At 38.8% G+C, this 20660-nt stretch overlaps 1 protein-coding gene across 1 annotated transcript in view; it reads right to left on the minus strand.

Annotated features, from left to right (window-relative positions):
- Positions 1 to 13090: 13090 nt before the first annotated feature.
- e2f1 (E2F transcription factor 1) overlaps positions 13091 to 20660 on the minus strand; it is a 32011-nt gene continuing 24441 nt past the window's right edge. Inside the window, exons 6-7 of the mRNA XM_016993409.2 lie at positions 18683 to 18908; positions 13091 to 17945 (exon numbers count right to left, since the gene is read on the minus strand). Coding sequence (XP_016848898.2) covers positions 17695 to 17945; positions 18683 to 18908 — 477 coding nt within the window. The 3' untranslated portion in view covers positions 13091 to 17694. The remainder of the gene's footprint in view (positions 17946 to 18682; positions 18909 to 20660) is intronic.

The raw sequence follows: 20660 nt of genomic DNA on the forward strand, positions 1-20660 counted from the left end.
TTGGGATCTGTTGTGGACTTTTCAATTTTGGCTTTGATGACATTGGTTCTAATGGCTTGTTCTTGGGCTGCCAGAATCAGGCCCTCCGTCTCCTTTTTCAAAGTTCCATTTGTGAGCCACGCCAGGTTTTTTCTTTGTCAATTTGGCTCTCAATTTTTCCCAGGAACTGTCCATGGAGAGCCTTCTTTCACCAGTTTTGTCTTCTGCCTTAGATTGTATTGTTACGGTTTTCACTCTTTGTCTTTTGCACTTGAAGCAGTTTACTACTATTGACTTCCCTCAATGTTGGTTCTTGACTGCCTTTCACATAATCTGCCAGGACATGTTTCTCTTCCTCTACCGTTTGTTTCACTTGCAGATGCCCTCTGCCTCCTGATTTTCTGGGCAGGTAAAGTCTGTCAACATCACTACGTGGGTGTAATGAGTAGTGGATTGTCATCAGTTTTCTTGTTTGTCTGTCCAGATCATATTATTATTATTATTATTATTATTATTATTATTATTATTATTATTACATGTTGATAAAAAGAAATGACATCTTATTGAAGATTCCAATGAAGCCCGCCACATGGATGGTAAAACATCAAACATCCGGGCATAACCCTGGGCAATGTCCTTGTAGAAAGCCAATTCTCTCACACTAGAAATGACTTGCAGTTGCTCAAGTCGCTCCTGACATGGAAAAAAATGAAGAAATTTGTATGTTGAAGGGGCATGTAACTGAATGGGAGGATTACTAGGGAAAACACTCGATACTATCATTTTATTATTAAGGTAAGTTTCTAAAACTTGAGCAGTCAACCTGGTATTAAGATATTTTGGGTTATAGGTCTTTTAAACCTTTGTTAATTTTTCCAGGGGTATTTGCAACTACAGTTTACAATATCTGGATACAGTTGTCAGCCCAGCTCTAATATAGGGCAGGCCAGTATAGCCATAGGTTTATTAAACTAAGAATTTATTCAACTCAAGTAACAAGTAACTCTTGTTAATAACAAGATGAGTTTATATAACTGTATGGTGCAGCAAGGCAGTGGTTTGCATGGGATATATCCCTTGTGTTAGGTTACCTTTGATGATGAGACTAAAGCAACTATAGAAGTGAAAAGCCAGATTGTGGGGCAGAAAAGAAGGGGGCAAAACCTCTTTCAGTTCCCAGTTTGCACCATTCAATCAACATCAAAAGTGGAAAGCAAACTTCAGATGGTATCATCTCAGCTTGCTTGGCTGGCTACACCTCTCATGCTTATTCATAATTCTGAGCGCCTGCTCAAATGTCTTTTTATCACTCTCTGTTTTAATTACATGCTAAGCCTCAAGCAAACAGACTAGGCTCTGTCAACTGTGTCCAACTAGCTAGAGAAAATTGAGACACATTTTGGAAACTGCAATTAAATGAACTGAATAGTGATGAGAAATGTCAGTCTGTAAGCTCAGGGGGCTGACCATCAGAGGCAATCACAGATGTTGGGCAACCTTCTATCCTGGAGGAGGAGAAGTCATTGAGCATCCAGATCCTGCTGGGCCAGGAAGCAAAGGGCCACCACTATGCCGCTTGCCTCTCGGAACTGTTGTAAATATCGCCAAGGGTCCACAACTCCAATTGTCCCACTTGCAACACACATCCCTGGTAGATACAACTCCAAGATATGAAAGTGTAGAAAAATACAGATCTTCCAAAATCGGAAATAATCCAAAATCCAAAACATACCTGGTACCAGGTATTTTGGATAAGGCATACCTAAATTGAATGTAGTATAGCATAAAGCCATTATCTTTATTCATTAATATGTCTCAGTGTGGCTCTTCTAATATACCTATGTCCTGATGATAGCACTATTGGTTTTGTGTGTGTGTGTATGGTAAGAGCAATATAACCGTCCCATCCAGTTCCAAACTGGGAAAGGCAGCAGAGGTAAGAATGGGAGTTTAGAAGAAAGCTAGGGAAAAATTATTTTATCTAGCAAAGAATTTAGACTTTGAGTTGCCCAATCAAAATTCATGGATCTCTACCTATTACACAGCAATGAATCCATGTTTTCTTCTAACCAAATATATATAAACCCAATGGACATGATGTAAGAAGCTGTAGCCAGTTTTGGTTCTCAGATCCAATACATGCATGGTTTATATTATTATTGCTGTCATTGTAGTTAAAGTTGTTTTAAAACAGGTAATGTAAGAAAATTTTGCATCCTCATTCAAAGTAGCTTTCATGTTATATAAACAGCTCATAATACCAACCTACAGAATTCTCCCACGAAAAAGAAAAAAATGTTCCTATCACTCCACCTTATCTAAAAATAACACAAAATAAAAACACAGGTAAAAAAGAAAATAAAATCCCTAATAAATAAAAGAGAAATGTTGAAATTGACTTCCCGCCTTCTAACCCAAAGACGTTTCTATAAAAACCAGTAATCTTCTTGCTATTTTTGTAATATTTTAAAGTCTTAATTTCTACCCTTTCTTTCTTCACCCTATTACAACATAATTATTATACTCACTCTTCAAATCCCACAAGCATCTTCATGTTTCCTCTCTTTTTAAATAAAGGTCATGAAAAGTTCCCAAACTTTTATAATATGTTCTGGAGTCTTCTCTTTTTACCATATTAGATTTATAGATTTGCAACAAGGGGTGCTCAAGGTTGTTGACGGTTTTCATAATTCCTCATCATTGACTATGGTGGCAAGGATGATAGGGGTTTAGTTTAGAGAGCCAGATGTTATATGCTTCTGTATTATATGTACACATCCCAAAATTGAAGTCCCCCACCCAATTTGCCACTCTATAGAACTTATTGTTGTGCAACATTTCTCTAATTGCTTGTTTCCGTTGTGACTTCTATGATCCTTGAAACCTGGCCACTTGCTTCTCAAAGTTATACTTTCCCTGTTCCCAAAGCATCAAAAAAATGGGGGAGTATTATATGTATTGGTATAATTGCACAAATCCAACGTTTCTCCGTGATATATTAAAAACTGTGATATAAAATCAATTAGAAATAGAAATCAAAGGTAAGTAAGTGTTGGTTGCAATACATAGCATATTTTAAACAGACCAACACTTTTCTTCTTTGGGAAAGTATGTAGGCTAAAATGAAAGTTCGAGTTTCCTGTAAGAACTGGCCTTATAGGCCTCAAGATGTTTATTCATATCGGATGATTAGAACTTCCCAGCTACAATTATTTTATCTACTGAAATGGGAAGAAACCTTACTGAATTCAATAAGGTTTTCTTTAGCAAACAGATGTATAGACTTATATTGTTAAATTTATTTATTGTATTCTAGGGCAATGCATTTGCAGTTGAAGTTCAGGACGATGAATTTTCCAGGTTCAGCATTTCACCCATAACCTAGACTGGTTTGCAATGGAATAAATGGCACTTAGGTGAAGCCGGTTGTAATTTCTTTTTCTTATTCAGTTAGAAATTCAGAGCTCCAGCTGAGTGTAAAACATGGAGGACCACTAGGAACATTATATAAGAGTGCTTGAGTTAAAATATTTATCGGATTGATTAAATAATAACAAGTGGAATGCCACATGCAAATAAGATAGTTATACTAGCACAAATAGAAGGCAATCAAGCATTCAGCTGCAGAAACCAATTCCCTCTGAAATTAAGAAAGGTCCAAGAGTTCACTATATGAAATTGAGGTCTTACTGCATTTTACTGTACAGGATGTTTGAAAAAGAACTCCCTATTCACCATTTAAATTAAATGGTGAATAGGGAGTTCTTTTTCAAGCACCCTGTATTTTAAACTGGTTTTAATGCTTTTAATTATTTATTTTTAAATAGTACTAGGTTTAACTTTATTTTAATGCTTATAGTCTTTAGGTTTTAAATTGCATATTGTATTGTTTTTATCACTGTTCTTCACTAATTTGAGTGTCTTTAAGAGAAAAAGAAGCTGTGTGATGATGATGATGATGACGACGATGACAATGATAAAGTACAGCTTGTTCTATAACGGCTATCTAATCAGTCTAACAAAAGCCCACATATACATGTTAGCTCTTTATGGCCAGGAAGAAAGTGACAATTTTTCTCAAGTACTGTTATCTGGCCTCCAAGATACATTTCAGACTTGCATTAGTAGGGCAGGCAGAAGGCTTCACCAATTTCCGGTCATTCCACTTGTTAATCTGAAATGAGAATCAAAGTAACTGTCACATAGAATGGATATCACATATTCTTTTAACAAAAAGTGTTTTTACAGGTTTTTATCTCTGTAATGTTTCTTAATGTGTTTACTTGCTGTGTAAGGGCTGGAACAAATGTATAAAAAAATATAAATAGTACAATCCCTATATCCATGGAGGATATGTTCCAAGACCTCAATGGATACCTGAAACTATGGATTATAACAAATCCTATGTTTTGACTATACTTGTGCCAGACACATATCATAGAATCACACTGAAGGAGCTAGAGAGGCCTCAAAACACTTCTGTGGGGTAGTTTTGGAGCATGAGTAAGTGAAATCATTGTATAAGATCCATGGATAAGCGAATGATACTATACTTACATACTATAATGGCAAAAGGTTCACCAGTTATTGAATGTTCAATGTGTAACTCTCTAACCATAAATCCATAAATAGCAATGCCGCAAAAGCCTCTCTCTCATAACCTCAAACTATGACTATTGGAGTTCCTTAAATCATTTGATTTTACAAAATGTAACATATAGAGGACACTCTTAGACAGAAAATACATTTCTTTATGCAATGCTGTGACATCTGTAGAAGTAGTCAACTGAGCTGCTAAACATTTTTGAACACTTTTGTTTTCTACTCTCTTCTTTCTATGTACAGTTGCACAAAAACACTTTTGGGCACTTGCATGGATAGGCTCAGAAGCACGATTTTTCCTGCTGCCTCATCTCTGATCTCCAGGTGCTGAACGCACAGAAATCACGCACTCTCACCCACCCACACACTTGCATCAGTGTATGCAAGCCCTACAGACCCGATTTCTACACTGGAGGAAATTGTAGATACTAGCAACCATAAGCCCTATGTACTTGCAGCACGTGCCCTTAGGCAATACTCTAGGCAGAAATTACAGTCAATATTTAGAGGTATGAGATGGCACTATAGATCCTGATACTTTTTCTTCATGCTTATATATGGTCAAAATCTGAGCATCTGCCTAAGCCCCTAGTCTCTATTCTAGTCCAACACTTCTTCTCCTTAGTTAATTCATTTGGCAGCATGCTTGCCAAGTTTCTGCATCTTCTTGTTTGTCCAGGATAATCAGTCTTCAGAGGAAGTTCACAAGGACCTGGTAAGCGCATGTCATGACACCCCACACATTCAGTGTGAAATGACAGCTTAAATCTAAAAGCTGATTGGATTAAACAGATCTACAGAGCGGGGAAAGCTCTTTTTAATGCCAATAAAAAATGTGGCTTCCTTTCTCACTATCTCGTTCAGGCAAAGTCTGAACAATGTCCCCATGCATCATGGTGGCATGGTAAGGTCAGTATGCTGCAAACGAATACATATGTTGTAATGGGGGTTGGGTGGCTATCAATTGCAGCACCTCATAGATCTGATCTGACCTTGGTATGCCATGAGCAGTGGCTCACTAAATGCCCAAAATTATATGAAGTGTGGAGAAAGCAAAGATGAGAACTCAATCTCTTTCGTGTTCTCTGTTGACTACAACTAAAATGGCAGAAAAAACTGGTTTATGAGACCAGAATTTTCTTGGTGCATTATGTTAAAGAAACTGAACAGTGGTTTGAGTGTTGAACATCAGAAAATCATGCTCAGCTATGGAAACCCACTGTGTGGCTTTGGGCGAGGCATATTTTCTCAGCTCAAGAGGAAGGCAATGGGAAATCTCCTTAGAATAAATCTTGCAAGAACAAAGTCTCCATAATTTGGAAATGATTTGAATGCACACTATAGGAGAAGAACTATCACTTATTCCAGCAATCGCACTATATTCTCACTTTTGGAGGAAATAAAAAACAGGCATACGAGGAGGTAGCTGTTGACTCTAAACAATCTACAATATGACCCCCATATTTATGGGAGATATATTCCCAAACTTCTGGTGAACATGTGAAACTACAGATAATAGTGAACATTATTGAAATGAAGAACATCTAGACCAAGAATATCATAGAGTTGTTCTGGAGGCCCTAGAAAATACCTAGAAGATATATTTTATCAGACATGGATAAATGAAACTGCATGTACTGCTCCCATAGATACAGGGGTTATATTTCCAAATGCCCGACTTCCCAGTACATGGCATATTCAGTGTGGCAACATTCTGGGAAGAATGATTTAAGCCAGTGTGGTTCAACTTGCAGGCTGCATGCGGCCCACCCATTCAATTTTATTGGCCCTTGCCCTTCTTACTGGAAAAAAAATGTTTACCCTTCTTACTGCTTTAAGTTTTTAAGAAACTGCCATATAACGGCCATATTGAAGCCTCACTTTCCTATACTAAAATTGATTGGCCCTCGGGTAACTAAAAGTTGGATCACACTGATTTAAGCCATTGCTATGCCATAGGATGGGCAGTTGTCCAAGCCAGCCTTCTAAGTAGTCAGGTAGAGGAGAAATAGACTGCTTGGAGACAGCCAGCAGTTACGCTGGCAAAGGTGGCTGATAAAGCAAATGGAAGGATAGAGAGGACAAATCTTCTTAGCTCCCACTCAGTTTCTTCTCTTCTTTCCATCTCTTGTCATGCATTGGATCAGACAGAGTGAGATTTTTTTTTTGAAGTACATGTATGCCTGCATTTTGGCCAGGGTAGATTATAAGACATATAAGGCATTTCACAATGAAGGTACATCCATCGGAGATCTATCTGAATGACCACAAATATAGGAATCCCATATCAAAAGGCAGTACCAAATACCATAAACTGATAATATGAACAAAAGTGTTAAAGGCAGAAAGAGAGTCTTAAGGATTCAAGACCTACTTTTGATGGATAGAAGAATTTCCCTGTCTTGTTCTGAACAACTCAGGGGACACATCTGAATGGGATAAGTTCCAGTGCTAGGAGAAATTACGTGGAGCCCATGAAAGCAGAGAGAGGAACCTTTCAAAAGTGGAATATTTTTCTGTCCATTGAAAATAGGTCCTAAATCCAGCCCTCCACGCTATCTGCCTCCACAAATTATATGTTCTTTCTGTTCTTTTTATGGATGGAAATTAATTATCTCCATATCTATACAGAAGATAAAAAGCACACTTTCCCCCCTTAGCCAGAGGCTAATGCACTTGGAGATTCTAAAAGTATCTACATTTTCACAATTCAGTGTCCTCCCACAATTAATTCTGCACATCAGACAGAGGCAGTGAAGCAAGGGAAGGGCATCACAAAGCACTCCTGGTTTATTATCTCAGCTGTTTTTTTTAGCTTTCATTATTGATGAACACATTTCATAGTGCGCCTTTTGAACATACCACAGGATCTTCCTATAAAAGTCATAAAACACGGAGGGCACAGTAAACCTCCTCTACAAAAGCAGCTGTGTGTTGAGCAGTGGAATGGAAAATGTAAGGCAGAGAACGTACAAGTGCATCATAGACTAATTATAATTTGCAGAAATTGAAACTGCTTGCCCAGGCTATAGCATTGCCACTTTCTATGTATGGTTGCGACAGCCAGAAAGTAAAGAAAGCAAATATGAAAAAAAATCAACTCATTTGAAATGTGGTGATGGAGAGAAGTTCTAAAGATGCCAAGAAGATAAATTAATGGATCCTGGAGCAAATCAAGCCTGACCCCTCGCTAGGAGGGAAGATGACTAAACTGAGTCTGCTGTTGCTATTCACATATCATTTGACAATATGACTCACTGGAAAAGATGATTATACTTCATAAAGTGGAAGGCAGTAGGAAAATAAAGATGATGTTACAGGTAGATTCCTTCAGTCAAGAAAACCCATGTCTGTGCTGAGTTTGGAAGACCTGACCAGGGCTGTTGAAGACCAGGGTCTTGAAAAACTAAATTTCATAGGGTCATCATAAGCTGACGTTGATGGCCGGTGACAACAACAACAACAACAGCTGGATGGGTGGCTTCTAGTGTTATCAGTTAAAGGACAATGGATAACTTTTCTAACTGTTCTTCCTTAATGAAGCTGCTGGACAACGGAAAAAGTTTACAAGTTAAAGATGGACCATTAAAAGTGTTTTTTTTAATGTACCTGGAAAAACCCTCAGATAGTATATTTGTTTCTAGTGTAGACCTGTCATGGATTGTAATTATCTCAACATTTAAAGAAGGATGACAAATTATATTCTTTCTGAAATTCACTAGTGTACATGTAGATTACAGAAGAATCAGGCCCGTAGCCAGGATTTTGTTTTGGGAGGGGCTGGGATTTTGGTTCGGGGGGAGGGGGCTGAGTCTGAGCGGGAGAGGGTCTACCCTAGCGAACCTTTTGTATTGTTATCCCAATACCCCCATGCATATGGGATATATTGAGCATAATGATCAGATCATGATATGAATAAACATAACCGTTTAAATAATAAATGTAAGGCCTTCTTGCGGACCACCCTGAGAATTTCGGGGGGGGGGGCTCAAGCCCCTCAAGCCCCCCCCCCCCCACCGGCTACATACCTGAGAAGAATGAAGCACACGCTTCTACTAGTTTGAAGATAAAATGCAATGTTTACCCTATTGCTGTGTTTGGTAACAACACAAAGCCACCATTTATATGTGTCCCGTGGCAGTAGTATAGGTCTTCTCTTCTCCACTAGGAAATTAAGCATCTAATCTGAACTTTTGTGTAATGAGTATAACACACATCACCAAGACAGATACTTTGGGGTAAATGTCTGGTTTACATAACATTATTTCACAGGTCTAAGTAAACATGGAGTGTTTCTACCAACTACACACAAAAGGCTTCGTTGCCGTATTCTGGCAGTTCAGCAGACAGTACATGAGTTCATCACCTTTCTTTGGAAATCCTTTTGGCTAGCTATGAGAAGCTTATGATAACTTGCTGTTTGGTTTTTCTGTTCACAATTCAAAAGATGTTGAAATCATTCAGTCCTCTATATGGCATGGACTGCAGCTTCTAGCAGCTTAATAGCCAACTAGGGCTATTGGGATTTACAATGCAACACTATATGGAAGACTCAATGATGCCCACTCTTTTTAAACAATGTCATTGGGCTAGACAGACAAATACTTAGACCCAGTATATAAGGTAATCTAGCTTTCTAAGGCTTGAAAATCATTAAAACAGCACACAATCTTTTATAACCTCTTAATATTTTCATTTACTATATATGCATTGGTTGGTGATTTGAGAACAAAGGAAGCTACCAAGGTGCTTAATTTAAAAGCATACAAGCTGCCGACACATAAACTAGAATCCATTCAGTAAATGCTGTGGTTAAGGCTTTCTTCAGTTCTCCCACTTACTTTATTTAGTCTTGGTTGTTTTTCCTTGCTTCACTTTGCTACCACCTACTGTAAATGAATGTATATTGCATCTTCCTTGACTACATGCATTTCAATAAAAACTTTGCTGCGTGGGCAACATTCTTTAAGGAACACGTTGATAGACTTGGGAGAAATCAGTCATTTTTCCTTGTCCCAGATTAGCTATCAAAATATTTATATCCTTCTTGTATCAAAAGGCCTTGTGCCAATTTAAAACACAATAATTTTACATGGACTGAAAACATATTAAATCATTCCGTAAGTCTGGATAATTTAAACCAGTGAAAATGGGGTTGGTACAAAGAAAAACCTATATTTTATTGGTGCCAGTAGACTGAGCCTCTATTGGGAAGTGTCTTCTACCCAGGGTGCCACAGCAGAGAAGATCTTTTTCTCACAACCTCCCCAAACATATTGCCCAGGCACAGTGGAGGTCTCCTCCTGCAGATCTCAAGCCTCAAGGTAGTGCATACAAGGAGAGGTGCTCCTTCAAATACTAGATTACCAGCACTTTGAATCCTGATGATAATTGTATTGGCAATGAGTGACAGATGCATCTAGGAGAACTTCCAAGGTATGTGATTGCTTTGTTGGGGGAACAGCAACCCTATCCAGGGAAAATAATCTCCTACAGTGCCTTCAAGTAGATATTGGACAGGATGAGGAATAGAATAGAAACTGTATCATCTCACAGTTTAATGGACATGTGACTGAACAGCCCCCACCCCCACACATTCAATGGTACTCTTGAGAATAAGATCTGCAGATAGGAAGAAAAACACTGTAAAATAGTGCTTTCTACTCCCACCCTCCAGATTTGGTCTACTAAGTTATCCATTATATAGGGCAGGGTTCCCCAAACTAAGGCCCGGGGGCCGGATGCGGCCCTCCAAGATCATTTACCTGGCCCCTGCCCTCAGTTTTATAATAATATTTTATATCATTTTTAATAATATAATAATTGTATATACATATAATATTGATAATAATATTATAATGTTATACAATATAATGCTAATAATAATACCATATAATAATATTAATTATATGTTATATATTACATATAGTATTACAGTATAGTGGTATAGCTCAATATAGTAATATATAATGCTAATATTGTGCTATGCTAATAATATAATATATTGTATGTACATACAGCTGCTCTGAGTCCCCTTTGGGGTGAAAAGGGTGGGATATAAATATAATAAATAAATGTAGTAAATGAATAAATAAATAATTTTAGACTTAGGGTCTCCCAAAGTCTGAAATGACTTGAAGACACACAACAACAACAATCCTAATTAATTGGGCAGAAGCAGGCCCATACTTCCCATTGAAATCCTGATAGGTTTATGTTGGTTACAATTGTTTTCATTTTTAAATATTGTATTGTTCTTTCATTTTTGTTGTTGTTGTTTTGCACTACAAATAAAGGCATGTGCATAGGAATTTGTTCATTTTTATTTTTTTCAAATGATAATTCAGCCCCTCCACAGTCTGAAGGATTGTGGACTGGCCCTCGGCTTTAAAAGTTTGGGGACCCCTGATATAGGGCTTCAAACATCACTGAGAGATCCCACAAAATCAACATTGGAATAGGTAATCAGTCAGCAAATTAGGCTCTTTCAGTACTGTACTCTTGCTTGAAACCAGACTAGAATGAGTCAAGATTGTTTCCTCCACGAATGACTGAAAGTTCCCAGGCATTAGATTAAGCACCTTGCCTCTAAAAGATTTATTAGTTAAAAGGCAGTAGTTCCTTCTTCCATCTATCTGTATCCAGTGAGGTTCTCTTTAGGATATGCTGCAACTAGTCTTTTTCAAAGCAATAGGCACCTATCCTTGATAGTGCAAGGCAACTACTCTGTGGATCCATGCAATAAATCCACTTCTGCTAGATCTTATCATCCAAGATGTGCAATGTCTAAGCTTACATGAGTGAGATGAATGAATTCAAGCATCTTGTTCAGAGTAACTGAAAAATGATTCCAAAAAACATGGCCACACGGAGAACTAGATACTTACCCAGACTCTACAATAAAAGTGGTATCAAGTTCTGAGCAAACATGAGAATTTATCCTTGAAGTGTCTTGCAAATTTGTTTCAGCAGACATTCAAGTGTTTGATGCTCATTCTCTCGGAGACAGATCCCAACAGGATCCTCTTCATTTGGAACAGCTCTGTCTAGAGGCACACTTAGAATGCGACAGTAGCAGCACAGTATGACCTTTGTTGCGAACTTCACTGCGGCATAATATGCACAATGAAGAGTCTCAAACCTTAAATGAGGAAAATTGCAAATGCTGGTAAGTCTTTCAAACACAGGCTGAAATTATCTCCCATTTGCAATAGGTACAATTATTCTCAATAGGGAATAATTGCATCAACCATCCGGATAATTCTTAAAGATGATGAGCTGCTCAGAAAAATGAAATGGTATTACTAACGAATGCAAGGCAACACAATCTGGGATTTTAGAACAAAAAAAAAAAAGCTGTGTGCATACAAGACAAGCAAGAAGAACTAAAGGGAAAACATAAAAATCACAAGAAAAACAGTTGAAACTCTATAGTTAATATAATACTGTCTTTCCCTCAAGTTCATTACAATAAAAATGCAACCAGAATGATGTATCAAAGGTCTGAATTCACATAAGGGAGCTTCAGAAGGTGGAATAATGTATAAATGGAAAATTCACATATAGGTTATTATTAGTAGTCTACAGATTTATATTGTTAAGTTTAGAATCCTCCCAACTTGCTGGCTGGGACATTTTAGGGACATTTAAGTTTTCCACATATTAGCACCATTACAGTCTGAGCAAAAATTAAATAAGTGGCAACAGAGTGCTTCTGACTATTCCTGTGATCACCTTAATGTAGACATTTTCTTTTCAGGAAGAAATAATCCAGCAAAAGCAAGGCAAAAAACCACCATGGGCATATCAACGCAACACAATTTGAGCATCTTTGATACTACTTTAATTCTCCATCCTATAAATTATGGCTTTACAAGGTACTTACCATTTCTTGTGATATTTATTTATTTCATTCATAGACTGCTTTTCTAACCCCTGGAGGGACTCAAAGCGGTGTACAGCATTATTCATGGCGAAGATTCAATACCTCACATCCATATACACATATAAAAACACCACACATTTAAAAACGATCACACACAACCATAAATTAAGTCATTAAAAACTATATAGAATTAAATTCTTTAAAAAGATTTTAATTCAGAAGTGAATAAAGTAACACCCTGAAGCCACTTGCCTGTGGGCTTTCTTGAGCACAGCCTGGGAAAGTTGCCTTTTTGGATCATAACTTTCAGAACCATTGACTAATGGCTATGCTGACTGGAGGATTTGGGGAGCTAGTAGTCCAAAAAGTAACTTTTGCCAGTGTTGTGCAAAGGCAACCATTTACTCACTATGAGTAAAAGAGTGTAGGTCTAGATAGATATTTCTGTCTGCCATAGCACAGCTTTCCTTAGGGTCTTAACCATGAGACTTTTATTCCATTTAAATGAAAAATCTTCACCACTCTTAGGACAGGACATTAGGGTAGGACATGTGTTGTCCACCAAGCAGCCCTTAAAGTCCTAAGAAATTTTAAAAGAAAAGAGCACACACTCAAAAGCAGAGATGAAATGAAGTAGAAATGTTTATTAAAACTAAAAGCACAAATCATGAACAAGGCTTGTTATTATAAAAAAGGCACACACAGAAGTGCATTCCCCTCAGTATGAGGCACTGGAATTTGCTGTCGTTTCTGCAATGCATTTAGCTGCTTGGCCACTGAAGTTCCCAGATCTCCTGTCTGGGCACCTGCCAAAAAAAGGTGCAATCCTTTCAGAACCATCACAGTATCCCAGCATCCCTTATCCAACCAAAGAGAATTACCATTGCTTTCCTCAAATGCTTTACTTCTAAAACCTGTTACTTCTCTTGCTAGGGCTGAAGGCATGATTTCCTCTACTGTGCTTTCAATTTTAATAAAATCATGGGACAAAAGCCAACATCCACGTGGATTGGCCTATGCTTCTCACTGGCAGTAGTACTAGAGGCCTGCCAGAAGGAGGCAAAACACGCACAATCTGAGCTTTACTTCATTGCTTTCAGGGCTCCTCAGCATTATTATTAGTATCGTGGGCCACATTAAGTGCTTAAATTTGAGTGGGAAAACCAATAAACCCACCCCTGGTTCTTGAGTTGTTATCAATAGAACGTTCTGCAGCTGTCTGTCGGTTTCCATGCCTGGAATGTCATACCTGGGATTATTCTCTTGAAAGTTCCCTGATGCATAATGGGCATATCTCCTTCTCATCCCCTATTTTATCCAGTAAAGTAAGTGGCTGGATCACCCACTCTGCAAATAACTGCTTGAAAGTTCCTTTTCTCCTGCAGACCTCTGTTCCAACAGGAAAAAAAAGTAAGGTTACACGTATGCACATTTCTGAGTTTTAGACTCTTCTACAATGCAAAACCAAAGTTACAAGCTCATCTCCATGTAATGTACCGCTTGACAACACTTTTAGCCCAAGTGAGTGTTTTGTGTTCCTATATTTTACCCCTCTCAGAATAATAAGTTGGATGTTATTACTCATGGGGCTGATCACGTATGCTGGAAGCAAGAACCTTCCAGCTCACTGCTGTTAGGGCAAAACACATGCGACTATAACTCACATGGAATAAAAGTCACCTTTTTAAAAAGCCAACAGTCTTTGATCATTCTGCCACAGGTAACCTTTTTTATGGAGGCAAGGTGAGAGAAAGAGATGAAACAAGTCACCTGAAAAACAATTACCAGACAGGCCTCAAATGCAAGGCTGAAAAATGAAGCAGCTTTTTGATGACATAGTGAAAACTAAAACTACAAGGAAAGTCAACAACCATCATGGCTCTAAGAAGTCAGAGAAAACAATAGTTTGCTGCTCATCACATTGAAATAGAGAGCATTCAGGGCAGGGTTGGGGAACCTATGGTCCTCTGAAATTTGACTGCAATTCCCCTTAGCTCTAACCAAACTGGTCTGGGGATGGCAGCTGAACATCTGAAGGGCCATAGGTTTTCCAAAAGCAATTCCCTAGAACACATTACAAAGGAAAGAATATCAAGAAATACCAAAAAAAAATGTGGACATGAACTAAGAGGAAAGTAGATCTTATGAGCATGACCAAGATCCTTCACTCTCTACTATATGAAAGAGGAAAGTAAGGCCCATCAAAAGTAAAAATGTAATGGCACCCATTCTACAGTAGTGGTTCTTGGACTATATATTCTTATAGCCATTAATGATTGTTTCAAGACAGTCTTAGTTAAAGTTACTAAGTCCTTAAGATGGTAGACTTAGCCAGCCCCTCCTTATGGAATTACTACAAAGCCTAGACTAAAAGAAGAATATTCTTAATTTTTAATTGCTCCAGATTTATGTTAAAGGATTCTCAAATCTGGAGAGGCTGCTAAAGTTGTGTAGGAGATACCTTTATATATAACTCTCTGTTGTCTGATTAGGTTTGACCAAGAACTAATGCTGTATTTGACAGCCAGAGAAGACCCAGTTAGAAAGAAGATTCATTCCTATGTTTCCCCTCATCCTGAAAAATAAAAATAAATTCCAGTACAGTACCCCAAAACCAGATGCCACAAGATGTGGCAAGGAGAGTCATTATTCTCACAAGCCCAAATGATTTATTTTCCTTATACATCAAGGCCAAATGGATAAAGATGATCCATGAACCTACTGGTGCTGTATATACGTTCTACAGACACCAACTTCTTGGGCCCCAAAGCTCCTCTTTTAGCATACACAAACACGCAAACAAAACACACACACACCATTACAGCTGCCATTATGTAAAGCAAGAGAAGCCCCTGTCAAGGAGGAGCATGCTTTGGTGAGTTCCAGTTAATTGAAATACATAGTACTTATTGAAACAGGAAGGCACCTAAGGGACAGACCGATCACTACCTTGTTGTAGGCTAGGTACCGAGCTTGGAAACATTTTTTTTGTATCCATAAATATGGCTAGGGAATTCAAGGAGTTCTAGTCAAAAAGAAACATTTTCAAGCTCTAGCTAGGTACAGCTCTTAATCAAGCTGATAACATTTACGTTTTGACAACTAAAGCTACTTATCAGAATAGATAAGTCAAAAAGAGAGCCATTTCTTCCTCACATTCACTAGCCTAGTCTCGTTCTCTCTTTTTCTACTTCTCTCAGCCTCCACCCTCAACATTTCCAAATATTTCTCTACCAGATGAACCTGAGGTCCACTTTCTACTAATAAATAGTATTTCAATATAGCAATCTTGACCAGTCACACTCCATCATATGGATGGGAAACTCAGCAGACTTTTGTCACCTGATCCTAACAGAACATCTACAGCACACGCAGGCTAACTCTTTCCTCCTCCCCAAACCTTTTTTTTCAGCATTCTCAATTGCTAAATTAGCTATTCTAACAGGACACAGTATGGCCTCTTTCCACATACTCGGACATGTAGAGTCCAAGTTCATGCCAACTCTTTCTCTGACACTTTCCTTACCTTCCAGAAGTACAGGATGGAGCCACATAAATAAATAAATTAATATGAATTGACATTTGGACATCCCCCTTCTTCCTTTCCCCCAAGAGCTTTGTATAGGAGGTGGTAGTATGGAGATAGGAGTCAGTATTTTCTTCCTTGCTTCACAGGTGAAAAGTCAGATAGACTCTGAACACAAGACATTTGCATCACTTCTTGGCTGACAGCATTTTCTGGGAGAGAGAGTCCCTTGCTGCTATTAAGAACTATCTAGCCACACTGCCTCTCTCCTGATAAAAGCAAATTAACCTTGCTTCCTACCCAAAGGGTTGTCTCATTTGCCTTGTTGGCCTTCTGCTCAGAAATACGGATGACTGAGTCCACTGGCCACCGAGCCAAATATGTCTCTAACAAAAAATAAAAATCCAATCCACCCCTCAGACATGTACATATTCCACTAAGGATTAGGGAGGATCGGGGGCATTCCAAGAAGCGGAAACAGAAAAGCAAAAGCCCAAAAAATAAATAAATATTTCATACAAGACTCTCTTTAAAGCTTTACCAGAAGGACTTTTAAGAATGAGATCGGCACTAATATCCAGAAACAACAACTCACCTCATCATTTTGTATGACTTGTATACAAAAAAGCTCAACACCCCCTCCCTTTCAATTCGATTCTTTTAAAAAAAATAACAAGAAAAAAGAAGACTTCATTTTTCTGGGATGTCTGAATTATGCAGTTCTTTTCAGTAGCCTCAGCAGCTTGTTTTAATGAAAGGTTCCCTTGATGCCACAATACCATTTCACATACTTGGCTTCCTTTCCTCAACATGGCCATTATTTTACTACTGTTACAAATCTCAGTTTCACATCTTCCCTGCAAAAAAAAATATGTTTGTTTATCCCTGAACTTTTCATCACGCTTCATCACCAGCCAATCAAAAAAGCCAAGAGTGCAGGACGAGGGGGTGTCGGATTATTGCTGACTGTTACTACAAGTACCATCCGTTTGTCTTTCCCTCATAGCTATCTGACAAATGGTCCCAACCTGCTTCAAAGGACAATTCTGAGCTGCCTCACATCTTGAAGGAAATTTTGCTGAAAGGGTGGCAAATTGTCTTGATTCTCCAAAAGAGCTCATCATGTTTTCTAAGGCATAAAGGGAAATTGCACACAGGTAGGAGAGAGAACCACCTGACAAAAAGCAACCTGCCTGTCACTCAGTGGGATTGAAATTGAGAATTCAGGAGGAAAGAATGGTTCAGCCCAAATGAGTCAGTTGTTGGTGTGGCAACAGCACTGCGAGGACTATCCCTATAGAATCAAAACATGGCACCAGAGATTTAAGGCAAATCTACCCACTGACTCCTAGCCACTACCACTTAGGGGGCTGGGGACAATAGGCACGAGGTAATGTCTGCCTAATGCTATCTAAAAAGTCACAGAATGAGGCCTGCAACGTTCAGAGCAGCAATCAACTTTCCAGCCACCTTCCTCAGTCATGGCGAGGTGACCCACAATGGGTGGCCACCTCCAAGAATTGAATCCCACCCCTGCCCACTACTGCCCCTCTCTCAGCCTACCCTCTCCTCCCCTGGAACCCACAGGATGCTGGCCCTGGAGGCCACAGCTGGCCTTGAGGTTACATTCAGAGGTCAGCTCCCTGCCTTGGTGGAGCGGGATCAGTTGAGTGGCTTTCCATCCCCAACCACCAGAGGATGTTCAGAAATCCAAGGAGGTGAAGTCTCCAAAGTCACAGTCAAAGAGTTCGCTGATGCCTTCCCCCTCCTCGAGCCCAAAATGATAGTCCTGGGTCTGTGGGGGTGAAAGTGCGATGAATTCCGCAGGCAGGAAGCTTGAGAAGTCATCTTTGCCCTGCTGGAGCAGGGTGTCCACAGAGGCCAGCGGTGAAAGGCTTACATCGTCTCCAGGGCACTTCAGAGGCAGCGTATTTTCACCAGACAACAAGGGCTCTGCCAAGAGAAAAAGAAAGAGGGAAAATGGGTAAACCTGCATATGATTGTGAACAAAATCAAGATACATAATTCAGAGTGCATCTAAACAGTTGAATTAATGCAGTTTGACACCACTTTAACTGCCATGGCTCAATGCTTTGGAATCATGGGAATTGTGGTTTTACAGGGTCTTTAACCTGTTTTCCCAAAATGTGCCTCATCAAACTACAAATCCTTGGATTCAACAGCATTAAGCTATGTCAGTTAAATTGCATTAATTCTACAGTGTAGATGCACCTTCTTCTATGGCTTTGGACTAGGGTACAAGAGATCCAACAGGAAGTGACAAGCACTATGCAATACAGTTTGATAGAGAAGTTCTTGTTATGTGCTATCAAACTGGCTTGGAGGGAAAATAACACTCACTCTTGCTTCATTTCAGATTGTGCCAGATTTAGCTAAAATGTCACTGGTATTATCTCTGAGAGATCCTCTGCCAATTTCATCAACCCTCCCCACCTCCTATAAAACTGGCTGCTGTCCAGTAACTCTTTGGCACACTTGGGTCTGGTTCTTCAGCAAAGGCCTTCCTGTTCAGACAATGCTGTCTGAATTCAGCACAGTGCCTTGCCTCATGGAAGCAAGGAATACCATTTCCATGGGGCCCAAATGGGTGAGAGTGAAGGCTTAATGGCAAATGTACCTCTTAAATGCCAAATCCCAACAAAAATGCTACATTCTCTTCCAGAACATACCTTGGTCTCCACTCAGCAGTGGCAAGTTCATTTCCTGGGAAGGATGCAGAAGCACAGGTGTGGCTGCAGTGGTGACTACAGCTGCTGCTTGTGAAGACTCGGGAGTACGTTGCCCAACAGCCACTTTCTGTGGACTCTTGGTGGGACTGCATACCTCAGAGCTTTCTTCCGGGCACAGGAACACATCAATGGGTCCCTGAGTGCTTTTCACAGCAATTTGGAAAGCCTAGAAGAAAAGAACAAAAGTGGGCATATGAGGATGCTATTAGAAGACTGAAGATATGTTTGGCATGCTTGCTCTCTCTTGCTTCCTTCTCCCCCAAGAAGAGATGGACGAATGTTCTGCTTTAATATGAATGTATGAGACTAACATGAATTTGATCAGCCGTCATGAATTTGATCAGCACTGCATGAGAAAAAAAAATCACAGACCTCTTTGTGACTTGTTTCACTCATCTGGTTTCACTGCTGCTGATAAGCAAGATAGCTCCTGTTTTTTCTGCAACTCTCTCTTTTCAAAAAGGCTAAGATAGTGCAAGTTCTTAGTCCTTGAGAAGCAGAAGGGTTGAGGAAGCTGGATCTCTTTTTACAACCTTCTCTTAAATGTGCAAGTAGCTGTGGACTTTGCAAGCTCAAAATACCCTTTTTTGGTCAACAGGCACATTTCCAAGCCTTCTAGGCTCTTCAGGCAAAGGGCTCTAAGTCTAACATTAAGGATGGAGGACCTAGCTGAAAATTAGAGGGGAATGGAAAGTGGCTTAGAAATATGCCACTATTTTTTTATCCCTGACTGTAATCATGAGCCAATTAGTGGTCAATCACTTATTGCACTTATTGAGATGAATAATTCACAGCTCAACCCCCCTCCCTCATTTTTTTTGCTTGATGTCTTGCTTTTTAGGCCTGTTTCTGGGGTCATCCAGGCCACTGATTCAAAAATTTTTTGCAGTGGATAGACCACATCGGCTCTAGTTTCTTAAGAGATAGTTCTCATGGTTTTTATGGGCTAACAGATGAATTATTATTATTATTATTATTGCTATTTGTGTTACTACATTTATTTATCCTCCACTTTTTTCCCTGTGGTGACTCAAGGCAGTGAACATTCCACCCTAAACAAGTTTAAAAGGTGCAATACAAAAGTTGATAAACAATTAAATAACAATGTGGCAAAATCAAAATTAAAATTCACTACACTAAAATGGCCTTTAAAACTCATATTCCTCTAATCCCACCCAACCTCCTCAAAGCTTGCTGATGAAAGCTGGTATATGGCATTATGTTCTGTATCTCAAAAACTAAAGCTGATAGGGGAAACCTGGAGACATTTTTGTAACCAGCAAGTCAAATATACCCAGAAACAGGACTAACATTTGGGACACCAAAATGTGTGTTAGCCAGTGTAACGTTACCTGCCCTACTTCAATAGCTGCCTGCTATGACAGTATGGCTCTTTTCTTGACTCTCCAATTATATTATACAGGCTTAAACAAAGGAGGTTAAGTTGTCTTATCCTATAAAGACCTGAACATTTTACCCCTTGGGAAGATACGTGCGTGGTGAGATTGTGTTTGGGATTTTTATTGTCGATAATAATAATAATAATAATAATAATAATAATAATAATAATAATAATAATAATAGTAATTTTTTGTTTTGTTTTTGGATTTTATTTATTTAGTGGCGACTTCTCTAAATTTTCTCGCTGGCTCATATTTATCACTGATAATTGAGCTTAGCGAAATATACTTTTTAATTGATGAGTCTCCACAATAATTGTAATTTGTATTAAATGTTTTAATGCTTAATATTTTATTCATATCTTATTTCTGGACGTTATGCTTTGTGTGATTTTTGTCTTGTATTTTATGTTAAATGTGCTTTGATTTGTATTGTATTGTATTGTATTTATACACTGTGTATTTGCAATGTGGCACTGAAGTGGCTAAACTGTAAGCCACCCTGAGTCCCATTCAAG

This window comes from Anolis carolinensis, chromosome 4 (assembly GCF_035594765.1).
Source record: "Anolis carolinensis isolate JA03-04 chromosome 4, rAnoCar3.1.pri, whole genome shotgun sequence".
Lineage (NCBI taxonomy): Eukaryota > Metazoa > Chordata > Lepidosauria > Squamata > Dactyloidae > Anolis > Anolis carolinensis.